The 27,600-nt window shown below is 43.9% G+C and overlaps 1 protein-coding gene across 2 annotated transcripts in view; it reads left to right on the forward strand.

Annotated features, from left to right (window-relative positions):
* The first annotated feature begins 957 nt into the window (after positions 1-957).
* The window catches only part of Rab23 (RAB23, member RAS oncogene family), a 34,523-nt gene continuing 7,880 nt past the window's right edge, over positions 958-27,600 (forward strand). Inside the window, exons 1-5 of one of the 2 annotated variants that reach the window (XM_038343695.1) lie at positions 958-1,190; positions 6,422-6,518; positions 8,187-8,411; positions 11,007-11,092; positions 26,915-27,071. In XM_038343695.1, coding sequence (XP_038199623.1) covers positions 8,257-8,411; positions 11,007-11,092; positions 26,915-27,071 — 398 coding nt within the window. In that variant the 5' untranslated portion in view covers positions 958-1,190; positions 6,422-6,518; positions 8,187-8,256. The remainder of the gene's footprint in view (positions 1,191-6,421; positions 6,519-8,186; positions 8,412-11,006; positions 11,093-26,914; positions 27,072-27,600) is intronic. The other variant, XM_038343696.1, reaches the window with a different exon arrangement.

Raw genomic sequence — 27,600 nt, forward strand, 5'->3', positions numbered from 1 at the left:
CCCAAAACGCCACAAACAAGCAAGACCAAAAAGGGGAAAAATTGATTTGCCATGTAACATGTACCTTTGTGTCTAACACTTTATGTTTAACTGTTTCTGTCGTTTCCTGTGTTGTTACTACAGTTTCAGAAAGTCCTTTGTATTACTGCGTAGTGTTTCCATTACACAGTGAAAAGTTTTCTTAGTCTTTTTTTAATGGTCTTTTGGGTTATTTCCATTTGAGGACAGAAGCAGCCATGGGCGTTCTGACACCTCCTTTACATCCTACAGACAGTTCCTATCAACAGTGTGAACAAGGATCTAGTGTTACAACTGTAACAAACTGTCCTCCTCAAAGGAGTTGCTCCAGGACCACAATCAAATTCGGTTATTTCACATCTTGTCAACATTTGGTATTTTCTATCGCCATGTTCTGTTTTGTTTTGATTTATTTTGAAGTATACAGAAGCAACAGAAACAAGTTTATTTTGAGACAGAGTCTCTTGTAGTTCAGGCTGGCCTTGAATTCCCGATTTTCTTGCCACCATCTTGCTAGGGTCCTAGGATCACAGACATGTGGTGTCAAATCACGTCTGAAGCAATTTTGGATTGCTTTTTGCTGGTCCTTTTCACTTGCCAGTTGGTTCTAGACTGCTAAGGCTCTCTGGCTTCTGTTTTGTCTATTCACACCCTGCAAGCCGCATGAGTTCCTCTTCACTCAACACTGTTTTGCTCACTCCACCACTTCGACGCTACCAGGTGCGTCCCAATTAATGGCAGATTTCTGAGGCTCCTGGAAAGGAAACAGAGAACTCCCTCAGTAGGCTTGCACATCCTGCTCACCTTGGTCTCCATGGGTACCAGAGGCCTGAGGCTCTGCAAACCCAGTCCGCTCCTTCACTGGCAGCGCAGGGCGGGGCCGGTGCGGAGCATGCGCAGTCGAGGTGGCGCATGCTCCTCAGCGCGGCGGGCGGGAGCCTGGCGCGCCCTTCATCCTTGCCGGAGTCAGCGACGAGTGTCTTCGTGAACCGGGATACTAGGAAAGTTCGCTAGAAAATCATAATCGTTCTTCAGGAGCGGAGCGGGTGCGAGGCGTCCGCGGGGAGGAGCCCGGCTCGGTGCTGCGGGCTGCGGGGTCCGGCCTCGGTGCCGCGGGTTCCAGGGTCCGGGCTGCGGGCTCGGTGCCGAGGGTTCCGGGCTGCGGGCAAGAGGTGAGTGCGGCCTGCGCGGCCTCGGCTCGGGGCTGCGGGCTCCCGGGTGGCGGTGCCGGGAAGTCGCTGTGGGCGGGGACCGCGGTTGCGGCGGGCGGCGCTCTCCTGCCGGGTCCTCGTGGGGGAATGCCCGTGCGTGGACAGGCTGGACCGCTCTGTTCCCTCCATCCTTGCCGCCGCCCGCAGATCGGTCGCCGTGGTTTCCATGGAGCGGGAAGCCGAGGGTGTGAGAACTTCACTCCGGCGGGCGAGGCGAGGTCCGCACGGGGCTGCGCGACAAGAACAGTCCCTGCGCGTTTTCAAACGTCCAGGCTGTTACACGGTAAAAACCAAACCCAGCAGCCCTCTCATTAGTAAGTTGAACCATCCTTTGCTAACGCGAAAGGCTGTATTGGTTGCCAAGGGATTTAAAATTAAGTTGAGAGGGAAGGATATTTATAATTACTGTCTGTTTTTAATTATACTCAGAATTGTGCCTTTCTAAGGACATAATTATTTTGATGCAGCTCTTTTGTTTTGTTTTTTGATGTGTGTGATTTGGGACTATGTTGCCTTGGCTGACCTGGAACTTGCTATGTAGACAGGCTAGCCTCTAACCCAGAGATCCACTTGCCTCTTTCTCCTGCATGCTGCGATGCAGTGTTTTAACTCTGGTTTCTGAGAATCTCAGCAGTAATTCCCGGAGCTATAATCTGCTTCCACGTCTTTAAGTTTTATTATATTTAACTTTTTCATGGTAAAAATAACCTTTTGGAGTTTTAGTTTCATGTAATCACCAATGCAGTCAGGCTATAAAACCAGTCCTGCTATCTATTAAAACCTCATGCTGTTTCTTTATCTGACATGTCTTACTCCTGATTCCTCGGAATTACTTACATTATCAGAATGTCATTTAAGTGTAACAGTTTGGGGTGTCGATAACTCTTTTTCACTGACTGGATATAGTGCCCTTGAGATTCAAGATACATCCATATTGGTTATTTGGGGGGCTTTCTGTCTATCTAGTTATTTTGAGACAAGATCTTAGATGGCTCACAACCAGAAGATTATCATTCTTCGGCCCCCCACCTCCCACGTGTCATAATTATATGACAGATATGTGCCAGGTGTGTGTGGTATTAGGCATGGAATCCAGAGCTTTGTGGAGTTAGGGAACAATGTAACCATTGAACCGATTGTCTGTTCCCACATTGTTTCCTGTCCTTTTTAAATTGCTAAATAGTATTTAGTTAGGTGAATCTGCCAAATATATCCAATTATATTATCCACCCACGGAAGGATACTTGGGTAGTTTTCAGTTTTAGGAGTTCGTGTATAGAGTTGTGATGGGCCTGGAGAAATGTTTCATTGGTTTAGAGCATTGGTTAAGGTTCTTGCAGAGGACCTGGGTTAGATTCCCACACCCACATGGCAACTCACATCCGCTTATAACTCCAGTTTTAGGGAATCTGATGATGCCTTCACACAGACATGCAGGCAAAGCATGAAAACATTAATATATATTAAGATAAAAGTAAATAAATCTCCCATCCAAATACTAACCAGATCCAACTTGCATAGCTTCTGAGATGAGATGTGCCCAGGGTGGTATGGCTGTAGACTGATTGTGTGTGTGTGTTCCACAGATTTTTGTGTGATCTTGAGTTTTATTTCTGTAGGGTATTGAGTTGTGTGGGCTTAGGGGTTATATAGGAATTCAGGTCTTTAGTTGTATCTTCAGCTCTGAAAACCGTTTTCCAGAGTGGCTCTGTCATTTTCCATTCCTCCCAGTTCAGTTGCTCCTCCTCTTTTCTGTTTGTCTGTACACACACTGGTGTGCCATTGGGTTGTATGTGCCTTTAACTAATAGCCACAGTCATTGGATGTCTGTGTACTCATGTGCCATGCACAGTCTTGTGTGTACTGTCTGCAGCTTTTGCTTGTTTTAACTTGACTGCATTCTCTTGTGTTGAGCCTGAGGGTTCTTTCTAACGCTCTAGATACCGGTTATGTCAGGTAACGGATTTTGAAAGTGTTTTCTTTTCTCCTGGTCGCTGTCTTGGCTATTCATTACCTTTCTTATTTGTTATCATTTGAAACAAGTGTTTGTATCTATTTATTTGCTTTTGAGAAAGGGTCCTCAAAATACATACACAGAGTAGTCTGGAACTTGTCGCCTCCTGTCCCAGCCTCAAGTGCAGGAATCTCAGACGTGCACTGCCCTTCTGGGCTGTTTCTTTGTTGTTGCTTAGGTGGTTTTGTTTTGTTTTGGTTTGTTTTGTTGGCTTGAGACTTCCTCGTTAGCCCATACTGGCCTGGAACTTTGACCAAGGATGAGCTTGAGGTTCTGATCCTCCTGTCTCACCTTCCAAATACTGGGATTACAGGCGTGTGCTACCATGCCTGGTGAATGTTTTCGCATTTTGAAGTTATTTTACTGTGGTTGTGCACATAGATGACGTGTGTGAGGGCAGGTGTGCACATGTCATGTGCACAAGTGGAGGACAGAAGACAGCTTTCAGAAGTCAGCTCTCTCCTTCACTGTGGGGTCTGGGTGCTGGATTAAGTCATCTGCCTCCTGCAGCTCTCTCTGCTGAGCCATCATCTTGCACAGTGGTTCTCAGCCTTGCTAATGCTGCGACCCTTTAATACAGTTCTTCATGTCGTGGTGACCCCCCCAACCATAAATTGTTTTCATTGCTACCTCATAACTGTAATGTTACTGCCGTTATGAATTGTAATGTAAATATTTTTGGAGATAGAGGTTTGCCAGAGGGGTCACGATCCAGGGGTTGAGAACCCCTGAGCAACACCCTGTGTTTTCAGTTTTGATGTCTAGTTTGTCAGTTTTCCCCTCATGTTTTGTCTTCTGGTTTCCTGAGTCTTTAAACCCAGTCAGAAATCTACTCTCCTGTAGACTTGCTCTTCCGAGCTGTAACTTTACACTTGTGGTGCATTTGAGGTTCATTGTGTTAAGGTGAAGCTTTACATTTGTAAGCTTTGAGCCCTCTCTCCTGCCGCATGGGTATGTGCATTCACAGGAGTGTGGGTCTCCTCTTGCCAGTATCATACCTCTTGATTTCAAATTGTACTGTTTTAAATTGGACAATGCAATTTCCTCCAACTTTATTTTATTCTGTGATGATTCTGAGGGTTAAACCTAGAGCCTTAAGCATGCTGGGCAAGTGCTGTGCCCTTGATCGACATGCCCAGCCTTCTTTTTACTTCTCATTGTGACATAGTGTCTTGAGAGTGACTAGGGTGATCTCAAGCAGGCCTGGAGCTTGCTGTCCTGCCGTCGCCTCCTGAGTAGTTAACTCTGACTGCCCCACTGGGTTCAAAGCTGAGCTTCTTGAGAGTTCCACTCTTACCTAATAGAACGTTTTCCTGCGCTGCAGTAGCTGTATCCCACAGATTCCCACACTGTACTTTTCTATTATTATACTTACATAGTTACAGTAGATTATATTAGATATTACTTCTCTTTCTTGAGACAGGGTCTAGCCATATAGCCTAGGCTAGCCTCAGACTTGGTCTTCCTGCCTCTGCTCCAACAGGTGCTGAGATTACAGGCTACACCCAGTTACTTCTCTCTAGGCTTCCGTGATCCCTGGATCCTTAGAAATTTATTTTTCATTTCAAAATGTCAGTGTTTTCCTATTCACTCTGTCACTGGGTTTCTGGTGTGAGTCTGTTTTGTTCACTGTATTGCTTTCAGTATTTTAATTTTGTTGACACTTCCTTTTTAAATATATATATATAATTTTTAAAATTATAATTGCATCATTTACCATTTCTCCCTTCTCTTTCCTCCCCCAGACCTTCTCATGTACCCCATCTTGCTCTCTTTCAAATTCATGGCTTTGGGCTGGAGAGATGACTCAGAGGTTAAGAGCACTGGCCGCTCTTCTAGAGTCCTGAGTTCAGTTCCCAGCATCCACATGGTGGCCCTCAACCATCTATAATGAGATCTCGTGCCCTCTTCTAGCCTGCAGGCATACATGGAGGCTGAACACTGCATATATAATAAATAAATTAATCTTTAAAAAAGAAATCCATGACTTCTTTTTATTTAATTATTGTCGCGTGTGTCTGAATACAACCTCCTCAGCCCATATATCTCTTGTATGTCTTTGTTTTCAGTGCTGACCATTGATACTGGGTAACCAATTGGTGTGTGCTTCTCTTGGTAAAACTATTTCTCCTGCTCTCAGCATTCCTTAGGTGCCAATAGCTCTCTGTGCAGGGTTGAGGCCTGTGAGCTTCCCTCAGTTTGTGTTAGCATGTCCGTTGGTGTTGGCCTTGCTTAGCTCATCTTTAGGCAGCTGCGCTGGTGGATTCTGTGAATGCGTCCTTGGACACTCTGTTTGTTGGTTGGTTATTTGACTTCTTCATTATCTAGTATGAGAAGTAAAAGATAAAAAGAACTCAAAGTACATTGACTGTTGTTTTGTTCTTTGTATCTGCAGCCTATAGCCAGTTGTCCTTTCTGTTTGTCAGAGGCCTATGTGATGCACTTTTTGTGATGTGCAGAGGTTTTAGTTACACTTGGAGAATGGAGCAAAAGTGTCTCTAAAGTATCTGTATTTATATTCCTTATTTGTCTGTATACATGTATATTTGTGTACTTGTGAGTGCTTGTTCCGGTGTCTGTGTGCGTGCACAGAGGCCAGATGAGGGCATCAGGTGTGCTTCTGCATCTTTCTCCACCTGTAACATTGAGAGGAGATCTCGCTCTGAACCTAGGACTTTTGTTTTCTTGGCTAGGCTGTAAGTCAGCAAGCCCCAGAAATTCTTTTGTCTTCAGTTTCCCTGTATCTGGGATTATAGCTATATGGGAGACACCCAAGTTTGTTACCCAGGGTTGGGATCTCAGGGTTGGTCCCATGGTTGTAAAGCGTGCATCTTAACTGTTGAGCCATTTGTGTAACAGAGTCTGAGAGACTGTGTGTGTGTGTGTGTGTGTGTGTGTGTGTGTGTGTGTGTATTTTCAAGACAGGGTTTTTCTGTGTAGCCCTGGCTGTCCTGGAACTCACTCTGTAGACCAGGCTGGTCTTGAATTCACAGAGATCCACCTGCCTCTGCCTCCTGAATACTGGGATTAAAGGCGTTCACTGCCACTTCCTGGCTGAATATATAATATATTTTTAAAGAACAAAATTTATTTTTTTATTTTAAAATTCAAGGTTTTTTGTTGCTGGAATTTTGTTGTAGACTTTATCAATTTTTTTCTTCTTTTTGGAACTTCACAGCTTCTAGGGTGAAGAACTGTGAGGTGGAGCAGAGGAAGTTGACGTGCTAAAACTGAGCCAGTGTGCAGTACAGCTAGATGAACAAGGCCAGATCTTGGTAAGAATTGTAGTTTGTGGTGTTGCAGTTGTTTTCTGAGATGCCTTAGACTCACACAGGCCCACACTGGCCTGGCCCACCTCAGTCAGCCTCATGAGGGCCGAGACAATGGCTTTGCTGCCATTCCTGCTAGACTTGGCCGTGCTCCTGAGCATTCTGGAGACCGAAGCTCCAGGGTAGTCAGAGGCTGCCAGATGAAGTCTTGGTTTCATCCTAGAGCCCTGAAATCACATTTTCAGAGCACAGGATCCAAACATCACCGCCCTTTAAAGTCTTTCTCAGTTCCGGCATCAGCCGCAGTCCAGAGGCACTAACGTAGGCTCCTGGTTCTAACATTTACTTGATTATAAACTCGAGTGGGGGAGCGTATCCATCTGGGCTCTTCAAGAAGCAATGCCAAGATGGAATTAGCAGTGCAAGAGGCTTATGGGGGAAATTCCTGGGAAGGCTGAAAAGAAGCTCAGTATCCAGTTGACACCTGCAAAAGGAAGATTTTGAGGACGGAGCTCCAGCCTGCCGCTGCTCTGCTGGAGAGCCCAGTACAAAGAGGAACCCACACTGAGCACAGCTGGCCTCACTCTGGTTCCTGTCTCAGGGAAGTGTGGCCTTGAAAGGCATGGACAGCAGTGGAAGCAAAGATGGCGGCGCAAGCATCTTTCTAGAAGGGAAGCCTAAGATGTGCCCTGTGTGCCTCTTGGTTTTTCTTGTTTGTACTCCTCTGTTTTTGAGACGTTTTCACTTTAGAGCAGGGCGCCTTTAACCTGTGATGGTCTTCCTTCCACTGCCTCCTGAGTGCTGGATTGCGGGTTTGCACCGCCATGCCCAGCTTGTGCTTCTCTTCCAAACTAGATTCAAAGGCTACTGCTGTGAAGTTTCTGACTGTGTATGGCTAGATCTTCTCAGGAGTACTTCTAGAAGATTCTTAGGACCATGCTAGTTTTTTAACTACCTGGGGTGAGTCTGAAGCCTTAGATATATTCTTGCATTTCAGGTTCAGTCTATGTAGTGATGGGTTTTCAGTTACAGGAGTCGATATATAATAGCCAAGTAGGCATGGCGTTTTAAGAACTATCGGAATTGACTTTCTATTTTTAATGTGAAGTGTGCATATTCTATACATTGATTACCTGGTAAACTATAACTGGTCTCAAACCAAAGAATCTGTAGCATTAGATAATTTGTGTGGCACTCATTGTAATGTGAGCGCTGAAACAGTTAACCAAGAGCTCGGTGTGACACCTGACTGTACATCATTGCACAAAACGTTTCTTTGGGGTGGTTTCTTTAAAAGGTGCCTCTAAGGTTGAGAACTGTTTTCGGGTTTTGTTTCTAATAATCCATTTGTTATTACACCCTGTGGGATTGTATCACATGAAATAAGTGTTTGCGTGTGTAACTCACACGTTGCTAAAGTTTTTACACGTATCCTTGGTCAACAGCTCTATGAGATGGATATTGTTGCTAGGAAACTGAGTGTTGAAGAGACTAATAAATTCAATTCTTCAACTTCAATGCCAAGTCTTTGTCTCTAAAAGGATTGTGCGGATAAGGTATCAGTCTTTACCTTTCTGAGGTTAACAGGAAAAGGGTGGATTGGGAGCCTCAGCCTTTGACAGATTATTACAATGTAATGTGATTATTTCCTGATAAAAATACTTATACTTTAAGTTATAGGCTTGCAGAGACGATCTGATCACCTGGAATTAGAGCTGATCCAGAAACCGCTTCTGTTTCAAAAATGTTGGAGGAAGATATGGAAGTAGCCATCAAGATGGTGGTCGTAGGGAATGGGGCAGTTGGAAAGTCCAGTATGATTCAGCGATATTGCAAAGGCATTTTTACAAAAGACTACAAGAAAACCATTGGTGTTGACTTTCTGGAGCGACAGATTCAGTATGTACTTGGCATTTTATCCTTTGGTTCTGATTTGTAGAGTGTCTGAGACACCACTGGCATGAGAACCTGCTTTGCTGTCCAAGCCAGGCAGCAAGTGGCCGTGGCTCATGAAGCAGTTAGTGCTGTTGGGTTTGGTGGTGATGGCTTGATTTGTTCAGTTTTTTAAACAAGGCCTTCTTTTGCCCACACTGTTCTTGAATTCCTGATCCTCTTCCCTCTTCCTTCCAGGCACTTGGATTACACAGGCTTCAGCTACTATACCTGGCCCTTATTTTGGTTTCTGAGACAGGTTCTTAACTGTTGTAGCTCACGCTGCCCTCGAGCTGTTCATCTCCTTCTTTGGCCTCCTGAGTGCTAAGGTTTTAGGTATTTGCCATCGTGCCAGGCCTGAGGTAGTTCTCAGGGTTTTGTTTAGTTTTTGTTTTATCATATACTTTAATCTTCGGCTCTTCTTTTCTTGTAATTTTCCCCTTTCCTCTAATGTTTTTCATTTTCCTCTTTACTCCTTCCCCTCTCCCTTCTGTATGTCCTATTAGTGACACCTTGGGGATATGATAAACAAACCGACCCTTGACTGATTTCTCTGTGCTGTGTTGTTTAGAGGGAACATTTCATCTGTCTTAAAATTTTTTACTTGAGAGGCTCCTTTTGTTTAGATTGTCTCTTCCTTTAAATTTTATTTTATTTTAGTTTTAGAGTGTGGCCTTGAACTTGCTCTGCAGCAGAGGCTGGCCGTGAATCCCCCAGCCTCCACCTTCTAAATGTCCAAAATTACATTTGCTCACCACCACACCTGGTGTTTCCTTCAAAAAACTGCACAACACCAGACAGAAGTTAGAGATACAATAATACACCTTTATCCTAAAGAAATAAAAGCAGCTGGGCTTAGGAGTATTAAATTTGCTCACAGAAGGAAGCCCTGTTTCAGGAAACCCAACTGGGCTCTAAAGTACTGGAGTGATGCTTTTTTTTTTACCAACACTGAGACCCTCCAGGCTCCTTTAGGTTGTACCCGACTCACTGCCCACTTACTAGCTTGCAGCAGAGATAGTGGTTGGTCATCATTGATTCTGGTCTACCTAGTAGGCTTTTGTCCATGTTTGCCGCCTTAAAACATACTTTAAGAGGACTCATTTTGTCTTGATGATATTTGTGTTTTGTACTTGTACCTGAAATAAAAATTAATATTTTGGATATTAGTTGATTTTTATTATTCATAGGCTTTCGAAAAACTATTTCATTTTTAATTGTGTGCTGGTGAGCGGGCATGTGCCCATGAATGCAGATACCTGCAGAAGCCAGAGACGCCAGATCCCTTGGAGCGGGAGTTACAGACGGTTGTAAGCCACTTTCCATGGGTCTGGGACTGCACTTAGGTGCTTTGTAAGGGTAATGTGTGCCTGCTTTTAACCACTGAGCCGTTTCCTGCCCTTACTCATAGGCTCTTTGTTTGCAAATTCACCTCCTTGCGAAAAATTATTTGAAGCCGCAGAGTCACTGCTTTTGTGGTCACTCACTGGATGGACAGGGGCTACAAAACATGGGAGTTGTCTAGCATGTACTTTCCCAGCTGTGCCAGCCAAGGTGCTACTTCTTGTTTTAGCCCGAATACAATGAACATGTCCTGCTTTGTTTTGTGGAGGGCACGTTTTCACGCTCTCCTTTCGTGCTGGTGGTTTGGCTGTCACACATGGCCCCCAGCTGTACTGCTGCAGCTCTGTGTGGTGCTTCTGAGTGCAGGAAGGGCTATGTGTGCCGTATGAGAAGAGCACCATGTTAGATCAGTGTTGCTCGTACAGGAGTTACAGTGCTCACTCTACTGCTGGGCATGAGCTCAATGAATTACCATATAATAAGGTATCTTTAAGTAGAAACACATAAAACAAGGTTAGATGTTGATCAGTTAATGAAAAAGAACCAGTAGTTCCTTTTCTGTCTTGAGATAATGTCTACTAACATAACACAAGTTCAAGGTTATCTTGCCTCAGATTCCAGTTCTGGGATTACAGGAATGCATCCGAGCTGGCGCTCAGGAACCTGACCTTGTATTGTCCCCAGAAATAGGATGGCTCTGTATTTGATAATTTAATATTCCCAATAACATTTGAAAGCAGAGGGCATAGCCCAGTGGTAAAGCATATGACTAGCGTTGACTGGCATGCAAGGGGTGCTGGGTGTGATCTCCAGCCCCACATAGAGATATAACCATGGCTCCTGAGGTGAGCATCACCTACACGACAAAGTTGAGATCCGCCAAGCAGACTTCTTCCTTTCCTATTTTCATTCCATCAATAGGGCGCCAAACCCCGTTTAGACTGGTGTAGTGAGAGGAGAAAATGATCTTACCCAAGGATTCCCCTTTCCCAGTTCTGCTGGTCTTACAGCCACTATGGCTGTCATTGTAGACAACACTGGCAGACAGAGTGTAGTGTCTTCACTGTACCTTCACTGCTGGGGAGCCTATTCAGAGTTATTTTGCTCTGACTTTCAGAGTGAAACGAACAATAGAGCTTTCAGACTTTTGGTTTGAAAAATAAAAATGTACATAAAACTTTTTCATCTTGTATGGACTAAATTCATCTCTTGTTTCAGAGTTAACGATGAAGATGTCAGGCTAATGTTATGGGACACCGCAGGTCAGGAGGAATTTGATGCAATAACGAAGGCGTACTATCGAGGTAAAATATGAAACGTACTCTTGGCTTGATGAAGGACCATGCTTTTTTGATGTCTTAGTTCAGGTTTCTGTTGCCGTGATAAACACCATGACTAAAAGTAATTTTGGGAGGAAACGGGTTGTTTCATCTCACGGTGCGCAGGTCATACTCCGTCACAGAGGGAAGTCAGAGTAGACGCTGCTGCAGAGTCTATGGAGGAGTGCTGCTTGCTAGCCCACTCTTGTGCCATCAGGACCACGTGCCCACAGTGGGCTGGGCTGTCCCACATCAGTCATTGGTTAAGACATGCCCTACAGGCTTACCTACAGACCAGTCTCATGGAGGCATTTCCTCAGCTAAGATTCCCTCTTGCCAGACGTGTTTAGGTTGTGTCAGGTTGACAGTACCAACCTGCACACTTTGTTTTTTATTTAATTCTCTTTAAGAATAAAATAGGTGGAGTGTAGCCCTTTGTTACAGTGCTTACCTAGCATACACTGAGCCGCGTTCAGTACCCAGAACCAGGAAAGAACAGCACCAATAACGGGAGATTGCTGACCAGGTATGGTGACGTACACCTGTCATCTCAGCACAAAGGAGGCAGAACCAGGGACAGAGAGGAGGGTTATGGGAAGTTTGAGTCCAGCCTGGTCTATATTTCAGGCCATCCAGGGATATATAGAGAGACCTGTCAAAAAAAAAGTAGTAATAGATAATTTTGAAAAACTCTAGTTCAGTATCCTTTTAAAGGTCTTGTAAAGAAGCAAAGCTTTGTGTCCCACCTTAAAGTCATAATACGCCTATAGGCCATGGAGACAGGATCAGCAGGGACTGGCCCATCAGCTCCTTTCATGGCTTCTTCCAGATAATGTTAGCATCTGGCTTATTTTCTTTCCATAATTGTATAAGACTCGGTTTTTACTTTTTTATTTTGTGCTGTTTTATTTTATTTTTTGGTGCTGCTGGGGATTGGAGCCTAGGTATATACTGTTAGATTCTCCTGCCTCAGCTTCCTGGGTATTGAGATTACAGCACTAACCACTGGGCCTCTCTACTTCAGTAGCTTTAGGTAACCACAAATCATACTGTTTCTCTTTATTATGTTTATAACATTTGTTCTTTGCCAGAACTAAAAAAGACCACAATGTTGCTTACATTCTAAACATAATGTTTAAATTACTTTCTACTCTTTCCCTTGGCTAAAAAGGCTTTAAATAGCTTTGGTTTCTGTAAATATATCATTTTAACTTAAAATCCTTAAGTTTATAAATAGAATCTTGTTAAAGGCCCATCTTAATGATATAACTAACTCTTCATCCGGTTCTATTAAAATGGCAAGGAGGGTAGGAAATTGGTGGTCCTGCAGTTGTTTGAGCTTCTGTTGTAGATTCCACAGGCAAGCATTTGTCACAGGACAGACCAAATCAAGGAAGACACAGCAGCAGCAGCTGAGCTTACATCTGAGAAGTGCATTATTCAGCATCCCTCTGTGGTTTCTTGGGATTCCATAAGATCGCTGAAAACAGAAAAATATTTTTAAACAAGGTGTATTAATTTGATTAATATGGAAATCTGGAAGTAACATAGCCTTTAGCTGTTAATATTTAAGATCGTAGTTGGATGTGGTTTATGCCTTTAATTCTAGCAGGCCAATATCTATGAGTTTGAGGCCAACCTCATCTACGTAATGAGTTCTAGGCCAGCCAGGACTACATAGAGACCCTGTCTCTAAAAAAAGTGGGGCCTACCCTGGATTAAGGTTGATATATCTAGTGTTTGGTTTTTGTGTTTTCCTTCCCCTTTAGTATTTGTATAATTCTGTGCACGCGCGTGTGCGCACATACACACATGTGTCACATGTTCAGAGATTGGGGAGATCAGAGGTGTGGATCCCATGAAGCTGGAGTTTCAGGTGGTTGTAAACTGCACACCATGGGTGCTGGGAGTGAAACTTAAGTCCTCTGGGTGAGCCGCTAGCACTCTTTTTTTTATTTACTTTTTAAATTGATATTTATTGACCTGTACATTTTTCTCTGCTCCCCTCCCTGTCCCTCTCCTTTTTTTCAACCCTCTCTCATGGTCCCCATGGGAGATCTTGTCTTTTTCTACTTTCTACTTCCCATATAGATTGATCTATATAAGTCTCTCTAGGGTCCACATTGTTGTCTAAGTTCTCTGGGATTGTGGTTTGTAGGCTGGCTTTCGTTGCTTTATGTTTAAAAACTACAATGAGTGAGTACATGTGATAATTGTCTTTCTGTGTCTGGGTTACCTCACTTAAAATGATGTTTTCTAGCTCCGTCCATTTTCCTGCAAAATTTAGGATGTTGTTATTTTTTTCTGCTGTGTAGTTCTCCATTGTGTAACTGTACCACATTTTCCTCATCCATTTTTCAGTCGAGGGCCATTTAGGTTGTTTCCAGATTCTGGCTATGACAAACAAAGCTTCTGTCAACATAGCTGAGCACATGTCCTTGTGGCACAATTGAGCATCCTTTGAATATATACCCAAAAGTGGTATTACTGAGTCTTGAGGAAGGTTGTTTACTAATTTTCTGAGAAATCGCCACATGACATCCAGAGGGGTGGTATCAGCTTGCATTCCCACCAGCAATGCAGGAGTGTTCCCTTTACCCCACAACCTCTCCAGCATAAGTTGTCATCAGTGTTTTTGATCTTGGCCATTCTTACAGGTGTAAGTTGTTTTGATTCGCATTTCTCTGATGACTAAGGATGTTGAACATTTCCTTAAGCATCTTTCAGCCATTTTGGATTCCTCTGTTGAGAGTTCTCTGTTTAGGTCTATACTCCATTTTTTTTTATTGGATTATGTGTTCTGTTGGTGTCCGATTTCTTGAGTTCTTTGTATATTTTGGAGAGCAGACCTCTGTCTGATGTGGAGTTAGTGAAGATCTTTTCCCCTTCTGTAGGCTGTTGTTTTGTCTTGTGGATTATGTCCTTTGCTTTACAGAAGCTTTTCAGTTTCAGAAGGTCCTATTTATTAATTGTTTCTCTCAATATCTTTGCTGTTGGGGTTATATTTAAGATGCGTTCAAATGTACTTTCCACTTTCTCTTTTATAAGGTTCAGTGTGGCTGGCTTTATGTTGAGGTCTTTGATCCATTTAGACTTGAGTTTTGTGCATGGTGATAGATATGGGTCTATTTTCATTCTTTTACATGTTGATATCCAGTTATGCCAGCACCAACTTGTTAAATGATGGAGGAGTGTTTATGTGTTACTTTCATTATTAATAAAGAAAACTGCCTTGGCCCTTTAAGAGAAAAAATTAGGTAGGTGGAGTAGACAGAACAGAATTGTGGGAACAAGGAAGTAGGGTAGGGGAGACGCTTCAGGCAGTCGCCATAGTGAGTCTCCATGCTGCTCCTCTCCGAGATGGACGCAGGTTAAGATCTCTCCTGGTAAGCCACACCTCGTGGTGCTACCCAGATTACTAAATATGGGTTAAAGGAAGATGTGAGAATTAACCAATAAGAGGCTACAGATAATGGGCCAGGCAGTGTTTTAAAAGAATACAGTTTCCGTGTAATTATTTTGGGTAAAGCTAGCCGGTTGCTGGGAACTGGGCGGCGGGAACGCAGCCCGCCGCTTCCTTCTACAGTTAAATATGCTTTCTTTTTTCCATTTGATATTTTTTGCTTCTTTATAAAAAATCAGGTGTTCGAAGATGTGTGGATTGATATCCGGGTCTACTATTCGGTTCCATTGGTCCTCATGTCTGTTCTTATACTAACACCAGGCTGTTTTCAGTACTGTAGCTCTGTAGTAGAGTTTGAAGTCAGGGATTGTGATGCCTCCAGAAGTTCTTTTGTTGTACAGAATTGTTTTGGCTATCGTGGATTTTTTTGCCTTTTTATAGGTGAGTTGAGTCCATTTACATTAAGGGATATTCAATGACCAGTGATTGGTATCTCCTGTTAATTTAGTTTTCATCATTGGTGATGTTAATTTCTGCATTTTTTTCTTCTTTGGGATTTGCTGTTATGAGATCATCAATTGTCTGTGTTTTTCTTGGTGTAGCCATCTTCCCTGGGTTGGAGTTTTCCTTCTAGTATTTTGTATAGGGCTGGGTTTTTGGCTAGATATTGGTGAAATCTAGATTTGTCATGGAATATCTTGTTTTGTGATATATCTTCTATAGTGATCGACAGTTTTGCTTGGTATAGTAGTCTGGGCTGGCATCCGTGGTGTCTTAATGTCTGCATAATGCTTGACCATGACCTTCTAGCTTTCATTGTCTCCAATGAGAAGTCAGATGTACTTCTGATAGGTCTACCTTTACATGTTACTTGGCCTTTTTCCTTTGCAGCTCTTAATATTCTTTCTTTACTCTGTATGTTTAGTGTTTTGATTATTATGTAGCGAGAGGACTTTTTTTTTGGATCCAGTCTATTTGGTGTTCTGTAAGCTTCTTGTATCTTTATAGGTATATCTTTCTTTAGATAAAGAAGGTTTTCTTCTATGATTTTGTTAAATAAATTTTCTGTGCCTTTGAGTTAAACTTCCTCTTCTTCTATATCTATTATTCTAAGATTTGGCCTTTTAATGGTGTCCTCATATTTCCTGGATATTTGGATTAAGCTTTTGTTAGATTTAATGTTTTCTTTAACTGATGAGTCTATTTCCTCGATTGTATCTTCAGTGCTTGAGATTCTCTCTTCCATTTCTTGTATTCTAGTGTTCATGCTTGCGTTTGTGGTTCCTGATCTTTTTCTCATGATTTCTGTTTCTATAATCCCTCAACCTGTGTTTTCTTTATTGTTTCTAACTCAGTTTTCAAGTCCTGAGTAGTTTCTTTTATATGTTTGATTTCTTTTTCTTGGTTTTCTTTAAGTGATTTCCTGATATCTTCCAATTTTTTGTTTGTCTTTTCCTCCATTTCTTGAAGGGAATTTCTCATTTCATCTTTAAGAATTTCAAACATTCTCTTGGGGTTATTTTTTAGGTCATTTTCTTCTGGTCCATCCATATTTGTTTGTTCAGGTCTTGCTGCTGTAGGGTCTTTAGCTTTTACTGGTGTTGTGTTGCTCTTTGTGGTGTAGCATGTGATCTTTCCTTTTCTTTTCATCTTTTCCTCTAATAGGTGTGGTTGGGGCTATCTGAGATTCTGTTGAATAATCTTCCAGGTCCCAGTGAATCCAAAGCCCAGATGGTTGTTCCTTATGGTACAGTCAGTGTCACAGTTCTAGTTACCCCTTTGTTTACTCGGTGTTTCTAGAGATAGCTCAGAGCTCCTGTGCCTTGCTCTGCTCACTTGCAGTTTGTTGTCTCAGGCCCACTTTGGCCTAGGTTGCTGGCTTTGCCCTGTTTCTGTAAATCCTGGTCTAAATCCCCTCCTGCAGAAGTCCCTGGGTTGGAGTTGGACTGGAAAAGTTTCTGGCTCCAGTCTCCTGCCCAGGAGGACCCAAGCTCCGTGCTTGATGTCCCAGACCAGTCACCACTGGCTTTCTTGACTGCTGCGCGATCTCTGCACCCTCCACATGTTGTCCTGTAAGTAGGTTACCACAGCATGAAGCACAGTCGGAAGCCATGGGGATCCCAGCTAATTTCCTCAAAACTCTTGAGAAAGTCTACTGTAGGTAGCAGAGACAGTGCTTCTGGTCCACACAGAAAGGGACACACAGTGAAGTAGATTTTAATTACCCCTTCTCACCATCCTCTTCTGTGACTTAGTCTATAAGGGTATTTGAAAATGTACATCTCCTCTGCCCTGAAAGGTTCTTAGCTAGCTTTTTCATAGCAAATGAATTTATGTTTTATGTGACATGAGACTTTTCATAAAGAAATGGAAACCCAAAGAAACAGTTAAACATTAGTGCTTTTGGTTGTAGCTTTCATTAGAAGAGCCTGGGAAACATGACAGGAAAGCGGCCAAGGTGACTTATTTACATTTGTGTCTGTGCCCCACCTTTGGAGAGTGTTCCCTTCCCTCTTTAGTGTCTTGTGGCCCACATTTAGAAAGAAAATGGGAGACTCTGGGTTATATGATTCTCCATAATGCTATATTTCGGTGTAGCATGTTCTGAACTCCACCATTGCTGTCTCTGAAATTACTTCTCTTTAAATTTGAAATTCATGTGCAGGCTTTGTTTTGCTACTGTAGGGAGCACGGTCCTTCCCAGATGCAGTCTTTTTATAGGTGACTCTTGCCCATTATCCTGTCCACTGCCCTACCCCATGTGGGTCTTGTCCTTTATCCCATCCAATTCCCTGCTCCGTGTAGGTCTATCCAGTTTGCTCTCAGCCACTGTCTTTCCCAGGCTTGAATCAAGTACCCAACTTTAAGCAAGTGTCCAAAGGGTTGTCCCCTTCTAGCTAAGAAAACAGTTCCTCGTTGCAGCTTGTGGACGTCTGTACTAGGCAGTGACAGTACAGAAACAGCCCTCACCTCAAAGTAAGCAGAGCTGGTTTATCCTGGAGCCAAATACGAGTGAGCATGGCCCAGGAACACAGATTCAGGTTGGTCCTCTTCTAATGTGCATTGGTTTCATGAAGTAACAAGAATAAGGAAAAGTGTAAATCATACTTTCCAGGTTTGTAGGAAAGAACATCAGGCAGGCAGGTTTACAAAGTGGGTGAGATCTCTGATACAGGCTAAGATGCTGACAGCAAGCATTTTTGGCTTTGGGGCTAGTAGGAGCTAGGAATTTGTCCAAACATTCCCAGGGATTTACCTCATAGCCACAATGTTCTAGTATATACAGAGATGGCCAGTAAGTGGCATGGAAGGGCTGAAGGGAGCCAAGATGACTTGGCTCTGACTTGCAGCCTTCCACCCTCTCCGCATCGTTGAAGATCAGCCAGTCTGCCTTGGTAGTCACGGCTTCTTTTCTGGAATCATGGTCACAGTCCCCTCTTTGTGCACATGGCAAGAGTCAAATATTTTATTAAATATTGAAGGTCTCCCATCACTAGGATGCTCATTTCTAGCATCTCATCTAGATGAGGCAAAAAAGCAGTCTTTAAGAGAAAGGAATGCCCAGGCATGGTGGCACAGCCTTTAGTCATAGCACCCTGGGGGCAGAAGCAGGAGATCCCTGTGAGTTCAAGGCCAGTGTGGTCTACATAGTGAGTTCCAGGACAGCCAGGGCTAGGTAGAGAGACCATGTCTCGAAAAAAGAAAAAAGAGAAAGAGAAAGGTATGCTAGGTAAAGTCATTAAGGAAGAAATCTATTAACTTATTATCTGAGCTATAATTTTTTGGTCCTCTGTATCTGACATAATATTACATGTGATATGTAATAGGAATACTGTGTACTATATTACATGTGATATGTAATAGGAATACTGTAATTATCAGTTGGGCTTCATGGAGTGAAGGTAGCAAGGTGAGGAAAGACCCTAACAAACAAAAAAAAATCCTTTGTATGTGTCATCCCCTCTCAGTTAGACTAATTGTATGTTCCCCCCTTTGTCTGCAGTCATGGGCACTTGAAGTAGTTCATTATCTTTTAATTCCAATCTTCCATCCAGTTTGACTCTGTAGCTTATCCCATGTAGAATGGCTAGCTCTAATTTTAGAAGAGACTGCTGTTTAGTATCTAAGCTATGGTAACTCTTATTTGTGGATAATAGCCTGGTTTGTCCTATTATCTTAATATTGAACCAGATTCCAATCTGAGGAAGTCACATCACAGAAGACATCAGATAACAATGCAGCCTTTTTAATTTCTTCTTAGCAGAATTGTCCTTCCCTCACGTACCAATATTTATGATGTGGGCAGGAACAAGAAGGCATACCTGTGAGAGAGGCTTTGTGAGCATAACAGCATCTTAGTTCTCATGTTACACAGAGGGAGGTAGGCTCCAGGAGGGGTCATTTTGTAGTAGTGTCTCTTTTTCCTGTTGGCAGAATGTGGGCTGTAGTTAATACTTTTCTAATCCTAGCTAACTGTACGTGAAGTTTCATTTAATCAGGGAACATGGGCTCTTACAGTGCATTGTAATAAATCACAAACTCATCTGTTGCTTTGTGTAAAATTTTCACAGACCATTGTCTTAACCTCAGCATTAAGAAGTTTGGCCTTTTTCCCATAGCTTCCTCAGATTCCGTCTGTATTAACATCGTTAGCAGTCTTTATGTGCTAAAGAATATGCTCTTTCCCATTGTTGGCTTTGAGGTAGTCCTGGAAAGTTATCTAGTATTTTTAATCCATTCTTGTAATATGTCACTTCCTTTACAAGAGTTTCCCAGCTTCCCCCCCTCTTCTTTATAAAATTCATTTTTATTTTACGTGTACAAGTGTTTGTCTGCATATCTGTGTGAGCACTACATGTATGCAGTGCTCATGAAAGCCAGGGCATTGAGGAGTCCTGGAATTGGATTTATAGGTGGCTGTGAGCCACCATGTAGGTGTGAGGAATGTCGTCAGGAATTTGTGGTCACCAAGTTAGTTCCTATAGATCAAAGATCATGTGATTGGTAGGTTTTGTAAGGTACAATACTGGGAGATATCCAGGCCACATTTACTGGGCAGGTAGTCATCGGACAGGTTATGGTGGCCCGAGAAACAGGCAGCTTCAGCTGAGCAACCGTTACAGCTGGGAATCTGAGGTGTCTTAGCATTCCAGTATCCATGGCAGCACAGTTGGTTGGTTGGTCCCACTTAAAATAGTTCTCTTCTTTTATTTTTTTAAGTGGAGAGAATTTATTTTCATGTCTTGGCTATAGAGGTTGAAGCTCTAAAATAGAGCTACTACCCAAAGGGTGTGTCCTTAGGTATAAGGTTTCCACTAGGGCTTTTCCTAGAAGTTTTTCAAAATCCAAGTTATATTGAATAAAAATATATTGGGGGTAGTGAGAAAGTCAAATCTTTCCAAGCATAATAAGACTTGGTTGTGTTTGGGACAAATAGAATATCTCAAGTGTGCCTTGTGAGTTGTTGTTGGGCAGGCTTCCAATAACACTGTTTACTCCGGGAGAGTAAACTTTTTCCTGGTCCAGTGAATTAGTGGGTGTGTATTCCAGAAGGGGAGTTGGGCATTTAAAGGATCTTAGGGGCTTGCCAATAGGACCTAGTCACAGATAACTCTGGGAGTTGAGACCGTAGCCCTTCTGTTGCCAGGTTTTTTCCTTGCAGGCACCATCTGTTGAGTCTGAAGAAGGTCAGAAGTAGAGTGGTGATCATGACCTGGCTGAGTCCGCCCTCTGTGTGGTTGCATGTAGTGAAGCTGTTTTTCAGCTCTTCCAGCCTGCGGATTCTCTGTTGTTTGTTTTAGAAAGTCCTGAGATTTTAATAGCGGGTAACTGAGCAAATGGCTGGGATCTACTAATTGAGATATGTTGACTGTTTTCAATAGGCTGGCCAGAGGAAGTTAGAAATAGTTCTGTAACATGCCATGCACCACTCCAAATGCGTTGTTACAATCTGTGTAAACATTAGCTGTTTTGTTTTCTGGTAAATGGCATGCTCTGATTAAGACAATGAGTTTAGCAGTTAGAGTATGAGCAGCTGAGGCAATGGGTACTCTCAGTATGTCAAGAATGGAAGTAACTAAATATCCTGGCAGAAAATGTCCTTGTTCATCTCATAAATAAAATAATTCTGCATTTCCAGCAGATGTTTTCATAGGTGTTGCAGGAGAATGTGTGTATCATATTTGAGTAGCCCTGTTTCTCTGTCTAGTTCATCTGATAAGAGGAACAAGGAGTGGCCTGAGAGAGGTGCACCAGGAAACGTCTGGGGATGCAAGCACGCCAGTGTCATGAGAACCTGAACAACTAAGGGCGGGAAAGGGGGCGCAGCAGTTACAGCATCCGCATCAGTAACTCCAGTCACAGGGATCTGACACCCACTTCTGCCTCCCAGGGCACCAGCATTTATGTCGTGCACATACATACATGCATACACATAAATACACACGAGCATGCAGCAATACACATAAAAATAAACTTAAACATTTTTAGGCAACTCCCTGAGTAATGTGACTTTAGCAGAAGTTTTGTGTGATGGGCATCTGCATGGTGCAGGAGAGGGAAAGGGACCTCCTCAGCTGTTGTCAGGGAGCAGCAGTGGCAGAGGATGGCCCTCAGACAGGGCCGTGTGTCCAGCTCTTGTTGCTGCCTAGCACACCAAGGGGCTGTAGTTTCCCCGTTAGTTTCTCATGAATGAAAGGGGGAAGAGGTTTATAGTTGAGGAGCCCTAATGCAGGGCTTGGTAGGCGTCAGTTGCTGCCTTTTTCTTCAGGACTAGCTGTATGGTGTCTGGTATTTCCTTTTTAAGTTTACACGGAGTTGAACAATTAATAAGTAGTTAGTCCTAGGAATCTTCTTAATTGTTTGGGCTTTGTTTTGTTTTGCTTTTGTTTTGGGGGTAAGAAAATTCTTAGAATAGCAGAAGTACAGCTCAAGAGTTAGAAGAAATCACTGTGTAACCAAGTGTTCACCTTCCTGTTGGCAAAACTACATCTTATATTTTGACCCTTTATGACTCTTCTTAGGTAGTCACTGTAACAAAAGCGCTTCTCTGGGAGTTACTTTGTGGGGGAGAACACAGCCAGGTCGTTGACTGAGTCAGAGTAGACTCATGAAAACATTGTAAATCAGGTTTAAGAATTTGAGAAAAGTGGGTAGGACTTCAAGTGTCACATCACAGAGGCATATAATGCCGATTCTCCCACATGAAGTCAAACAAATATTGACTGTTTGACTCTCTGGGGAAACTACAAAAGACACTGCAAAGATCTGGCATTGAAAAACAGGCTGCTCTTGGAGGCAGGTTAGGTAAAAGCGTGTGGATCAGGCTCCACTGGCTGGTGAGGGATGGCTTGACTCATTTATGGCTTGGAGCTCCTGCACAAGCCGGGCTTCCTTATTGGTACTGGTTCCTCTGTGGAGGGTTTGGTTCCCATTAGGGCTTCTTTCCCCAAAGGGCATCATTTATATTAGGTCTGCTTTTACTTGTCTTAGCCAGGGCTGCTGATCTTATTCATCCTGTGCCTTTTGAAGATTTTGCCCACAATTCCTATGGTTCTTTTGAATGAAGGCTGTCAGTTTCTTTTTGTAGGGATCTTCTGACTCTTTCGTAGGTGGTGTGGAGACATTAGAGGTTTTCTGTGTCCTCCCCATTTAAAATCATCTTTCCCTTTTGGGAGAAGGAACTAGTCATGCCCTAACAGTGGACAAGGACACAATAGCCAGCAGAAAAGTTGATCCCCTGCCGTTTCTCCAACTGAGAATTTGCGGGGTTTGTCTTAGGGCAACTATGGAGAGTTTAGAAACTTCCACCATTTGACCTTAGTTACTGTGAGGGGAAAGTTTTAAACATGTGGGATATAAAGCAGATGGTAGCTCTGGTACCCAGCAGGGCCTTTGCTTCCTCTTGGTTAATAATTATCTCTTTTCTCCCAAGGTAATTCCTAACAGAAAAGGAAAAACTCTGGATTCCCCCAGAGCAGCTGTATTCCGGCCTGGTGTTTTCTTTCAGGGTCTCTCAGGCCTGCTGTCCCTTTTGGGAGAGCATCTGTTTCAGTTTCTTACAGGTTTGAGATGTCCAGGCCTTTGACAGTAATTACATACTAGCCTTGTCTCAGGATGGGAAGGGTTAGTAGGTGTCTTTGTCAGGAAGCTTAACAGTTTTAATTACAAGCTGATAATCTGGGCAGTGAATGGATATGCTGAGGTGACCTGGGCATCTGTGGGAAAGACAGGCTTGACCATGGCCAGATCCTCCAGCCTTTCTGTGGAGCAGAGTTTAACAAGGCATCCTTTGTTCTGTAGCCCTCAGGGGAATTTTATCACTGCACATCCCAGTGCCAGACACAAGATATCTCCCTGAGGTCAGAGATGCCCCAGAGGTACTGAAAACAACACAGGCTGTTGCCATTTCCCAGGGTTCCCACCATCTCCAGATGGTAAGACCTTATTGCTGAAAGCTCCACTCCTTTTGAATAAAAGCCGTGAAGGAGTTAGCCTCTGCTGACCAGGAAACTCAGATAGCTAACTCTTATGGGGCTGGAAGGCACTGTGCGGGCTCTGGGGGGAGAAAAGACGTCGGCCACCTCGTTCAGCAGTGAACCTCATATACCGCAGTACGACAGCCACCCTGCAGCCTGTGCCCACTGGAACAGTAGATATGACAGCCACCCTGCAGCCTGTGTCCACTGGCACACTAGAAGCCTGATGGTTATGGGAGTGACCAACTTCTTTCTGATTGAAAGCTGAACTGCTTCCCAGGAGTGATCGCATACCTGGTACAATAATCCTAGTCCAAAGCCCGTGACTGAGGAGATTTTAGGTCCTTGGAAACCTACTGTTAATTTGTTAAATGGACTGCTATCAAATTGCTTCTGATTATTTGTGCCTGTATCCTAGGTTTGTGTCGCTGTCAGCCACAGTCAGAAGCTGCGTATGTTTTCAGTGGGTGGTGGTTAATGTAGACATCATAAATGGACGGAGTGCTCAGCTGTGCCTGATCATCACAGTCAGAGTGCGGACTTCACTGTGAAGGGCGGGAAATAGTTAAGAGCAGGCAGCCTGGGCCGAGGGCTGTGTTCACTAACTTCTGGACACGCTTTGGCTGTGCTTAGCTGCTTGAGACCTGGAGTCCATCAAGCCAGTTCCAGTTCCAGCTTGGCTGTGGGAAGGGCCTCAGACACCCCAGCAGAGGAGCTAGTCAGCCACTACCCTTCAGAGTCCATTGTCCATACCCCCATGAGATTAGGTGTGTCTGACCTGGGGCTCAGTGTCAAGTGAACCACCATGCTTGAAGATCTGCTTATTCTCTTCTCCGGGACTGAAGTTGGTATTAGGATTAGCTTTGTTCCCTCAGCCTTAGTGTTGGTGACTATGCTTTTGTTGAGAGTCTTGTGTTCTCGCTTTCCTTTCCTCCAGTTTTTCTCCTGTGACTCTACAGTTTTTTATTATGTTGTCTTGGAAAACTTCAAGAGTTTCTCCTCGAGCTCCACCCAGTGACTGATTAGGGGTGTGATCCTAGAAAGAGGTAGAAGACTAGGGGTGGGGCCACAGGTGGGGGAGCTTCAGTAGCTTGAGGCGACTATATTGAACACAGAAATAATTACCACTGTAGGAAAGGTGGGGCCTTTAAAGAACCTTGTAGGGCTGCCTCAGGAAGCTGAAGGATTTGCCAGGTCCTCTTGGGAATGCACTAAGAAACCCAAGGCCTCTCAGAAACAAAAAAGCACAAATATAAACATACATCCCTTGAGGCACCTGCTTGAGGTTTTGGGAAACCGGTGATGTGCACAGAACAGGCCTGCAGCTGTCCCACAGGGAGGGGGACACAGGTAGTGACTCTGCCTGGGCCAGTGTCCACCAGTTGCTTAATTATTCCCAGGACATTTTAACTGCTGCATCAACATTACATCTTCCTATCCTCTGACACCCCTTTGGCCTCTGCCCACCTATCACAGCTGGAGGGAGGCTGTGTTTTTTTGGTTCTTTATTTCTCAAATAAAATTGAACTCTTTCTCTCTCTTCCGGGCTTATAGGGCGCAGTTAGCAGAAGTAGGAGTGGAGGTACTGCCTCACCCTGTCCCGGCAGAATTGTCTTCAGGTTTTGGGGTCCTCAGACAGAACTAGATCCCTGAGCACATGGTAGAAAGGATTTCAGGATGAGCGGGTGTGAACAGAGTTAGTGTTGGGGAAGAAAGACAGTAGCACGGATGCTCCACTCCTTCATAAAAGCGGTATCTGTTCCTGTCTTCATGGAGGAACCCACAAGATCACAGGGTGGTTCCTGCGAGTCACAGAGATGCAGGAAATGGGGTTAGTCTTTTCTGAGGTTCCAGAAAATACCCCCTACAGATGTGAGGTCTCACCAAAAGAGGGCATAGGCTCTGGCCTTACTTTGTTGCTGTTTTAGCATTCTTAGTTGGGGACACTGCATAAAGAAACAGTTTCTGTATCGTCGCCCTTGGGGCTTCGCTGCACTCCTGAGAGGGGCTCCTTTCTGTTTCTCTGCTCTGCCTCAGAAGCATCTGCTGCCGCTTTTATTTTTATCTTATAGTTCCTCCAAGGTTTTTAGTTTTAAGAGCCTATAATCTTATATACCCAGAAGCACCCCATTTCCTTAGATTTAAATGTCAGTTGGTTGGATATAAAATTTTAGGTTTAAAGGTAACAGTATCATGGTATATTCTTAACTGATTAGTGTTTTATTTGTAGTTTTAGTGTGTATTACAATTCAAGCAAATTACATTGCTCAGTGACTATAGTAATGTGACCGTCACTCTACTTCTCTGTAGGTCCAGGCCTCAGGGCTCGCTGATGGCGGGTGGTTATCGGGTTCTCACCGGCTGTAATAGGAACACAGCTGCCTTTTCTTCATCCTGTTCCTCACTGTGCGCTCCAGTGGGACTTACAATGTCCTGGTAGCTCAAGAGGGTCTTAAATCTTAGAAGGAAACTCACAGGGGCCCTGGAAAGAGTGAAATAAAACATGCGGTTCCAGAAAATTCTCTTGAGCCTGTTGTGTGACTTTGTAAGCAAGGGCAGAGTGGAGCCACTGCAAGCAGCTGATTTTATATAGTCAGCAAGGTGGGGCTTTGAGCAGTTCCAGGCTGTTAGGGTTAACTGAGACCTGGACGCCCTGCTGGGGTGGGTAAGGCCATCCCAGGAAGCACAAAGATCCTAAGCAATGCTGACTTTAGGCCAGTGGTGGTCCCTTCACTTAGGCTGTCACAGCCCTTTTTAGGACTTTGTCACCAGCACTGCTGGTGGGGAGGGGCGAGGGGAGCACTTGGGACCTGGCATCTTTACCGCCTGCTTTGTCACCAGGGTGTAGGAATCAAGGTGGAGTCACTGCTCTTTCCAGGAGGCTGCTGTTTGTTCGTTTACTTAATTATTGTTTTGAGAGAAGGTCTCATTCTGTAGACCAGGCTGGCTTGGAACTTGCAGTGTTCATGCTTATGCTTTCTAGTGCTGGGCCTGAAGGTGCGTGCCAGCACACCCAGCTCTGTTTGCAGTCTTAGATGGCATTAGCTTAATGTGACAGTTGATAGGTACAATTCTGTCAGAAGGACTGTGAGGCCACATGGTGTGTGTGTGTGGGCTCAGGACACGGCTTATCATATTTATTTTGGAACACCGTGCTGGCTAGTCTTATGTCAACTTGACACAGCTAGAGCCATTGAAGAGGAGGGAGAATTGAGAAAATGCCTTCATGAGATCAGGCTATAGGCAAGCTTGTAGGGCATTTTCTTAGTGATTGATGGGGAGGAACCACCCACTGTGAGTTGTGCCATCCCTGGGCTGGTGATCCTGGATTCTTTAAGAAAGCAGACTGAGAAAGCCAGTAAGCAGCACCCCTCCGTGGTCTCTGCATTGGCCCCTGCCCCATGTTCCTGCCCTCACTGCTTTTGATAATGAATTGTGGGTGAAGTTAACTCTTTCCTTCCCAAGCTTATTTTGGTCACAGTGTCTCACCACAGCAGTAGTAAGCCTAACTAAGACAGTCACCGGTACTCTGACTAAAATAATATAATTTTGAAGAAAGTTGTTTGCTTTCTTGGAGTTTTCTGAGGTCTGTGCTATAAGCAGGTGGCACGAAGCTTCTCACCACAAAGCTTTCAGGAGAGCGTGTCGTTCCTGCTTAGCCTGCTGCCCTTGCTGCCTCTCAGTGGGAATTAAGCCATGCTTTGTGATGTTTTAGCTATACTGTGTTCAGTTGAAGTTTGACACTTGACTTTTCATTCTTCATAACAGCCTGTGCTTTTTAGTTAGAAAGTCCGCTGGAGTCTAAGCAGACGATTAAAGTAGGAGCTCAGTGCTGCTGCTGGAAATCCAGCTGAGCGGGTGGAAGCCGCCTGGACCTGCACAGCTGCTTTGATGACCTGGTAACAGTTTCATTTTGTGATTTTACAGGAGCCCAGGCTTGTGTGCTTGTGTTTTCTACCACAGACAGGGAATCTTTTGAGGCAATTTCCAGCTGGAGAGAAAAAGTAGTAGCGGAAGTTGGAGATTTACCAACTGTGCTTGTCCAAAACAAGATTGATCTGCTGGACGACTCTTGTATCAAAAAGTAAGATGACTTATAATTCCTGTCCCCTCCCACTACTCTTTCTGTTCTCTGTGTCCTCTGTGTGTGTCTCCAATCCTCTTGCTTAAATCTATTAAAATGTTTCTCATACTGACTTTTCCTGAAATTCTTTCTGTGGTGGAAATAAAACCTGCGGCCTCACCTGAAAAGAACTCCACAGGCGCCAATAGGTGGGCTCGTGTAGCAGCTTCGTGTGTGGTACACACCTAGATTCCAGCACTGGGGGCTGAGGCAGGTGCAGCCTGCATAGGAAGGCCCCCATCAATGTAAAACTAAAACTAAACAGTGGGCAAGGAAGAGAGAAGAGCATCTCTAGATCTCCAGGAGTCTAGTGTTTATAGATGTTCTGTGCCGATGGCTCTAGATCTCCAGGAGTCTAGTGTTTATAGATAGATGTTCTGTGCCGATGGCTCTAGATCTCCAGGAGTCTAGTGTTTATAGATAGATGTTCTGTGCCGATGGCTCTAGATCTCCAGGAGTCTAGTGTTTATAGATGTTCTGTGCCGATGGC

The sequence above is a fragment of the Arvicola amphibius genome, chromosome 9, assembly GCF_903992535.2.
Source record: "Arvicola amphibius chromosome 9, mArvAmp1.2, whole genome shotgun sequence".
In the NCBI taxonomy this organism is placed as follows: domain Eukaryota; kingdom Metazoa; phylum Chordata; class Mammalia; order Rodentia; family Cricetidae; genus Arvicola; species Arvicola amphibius.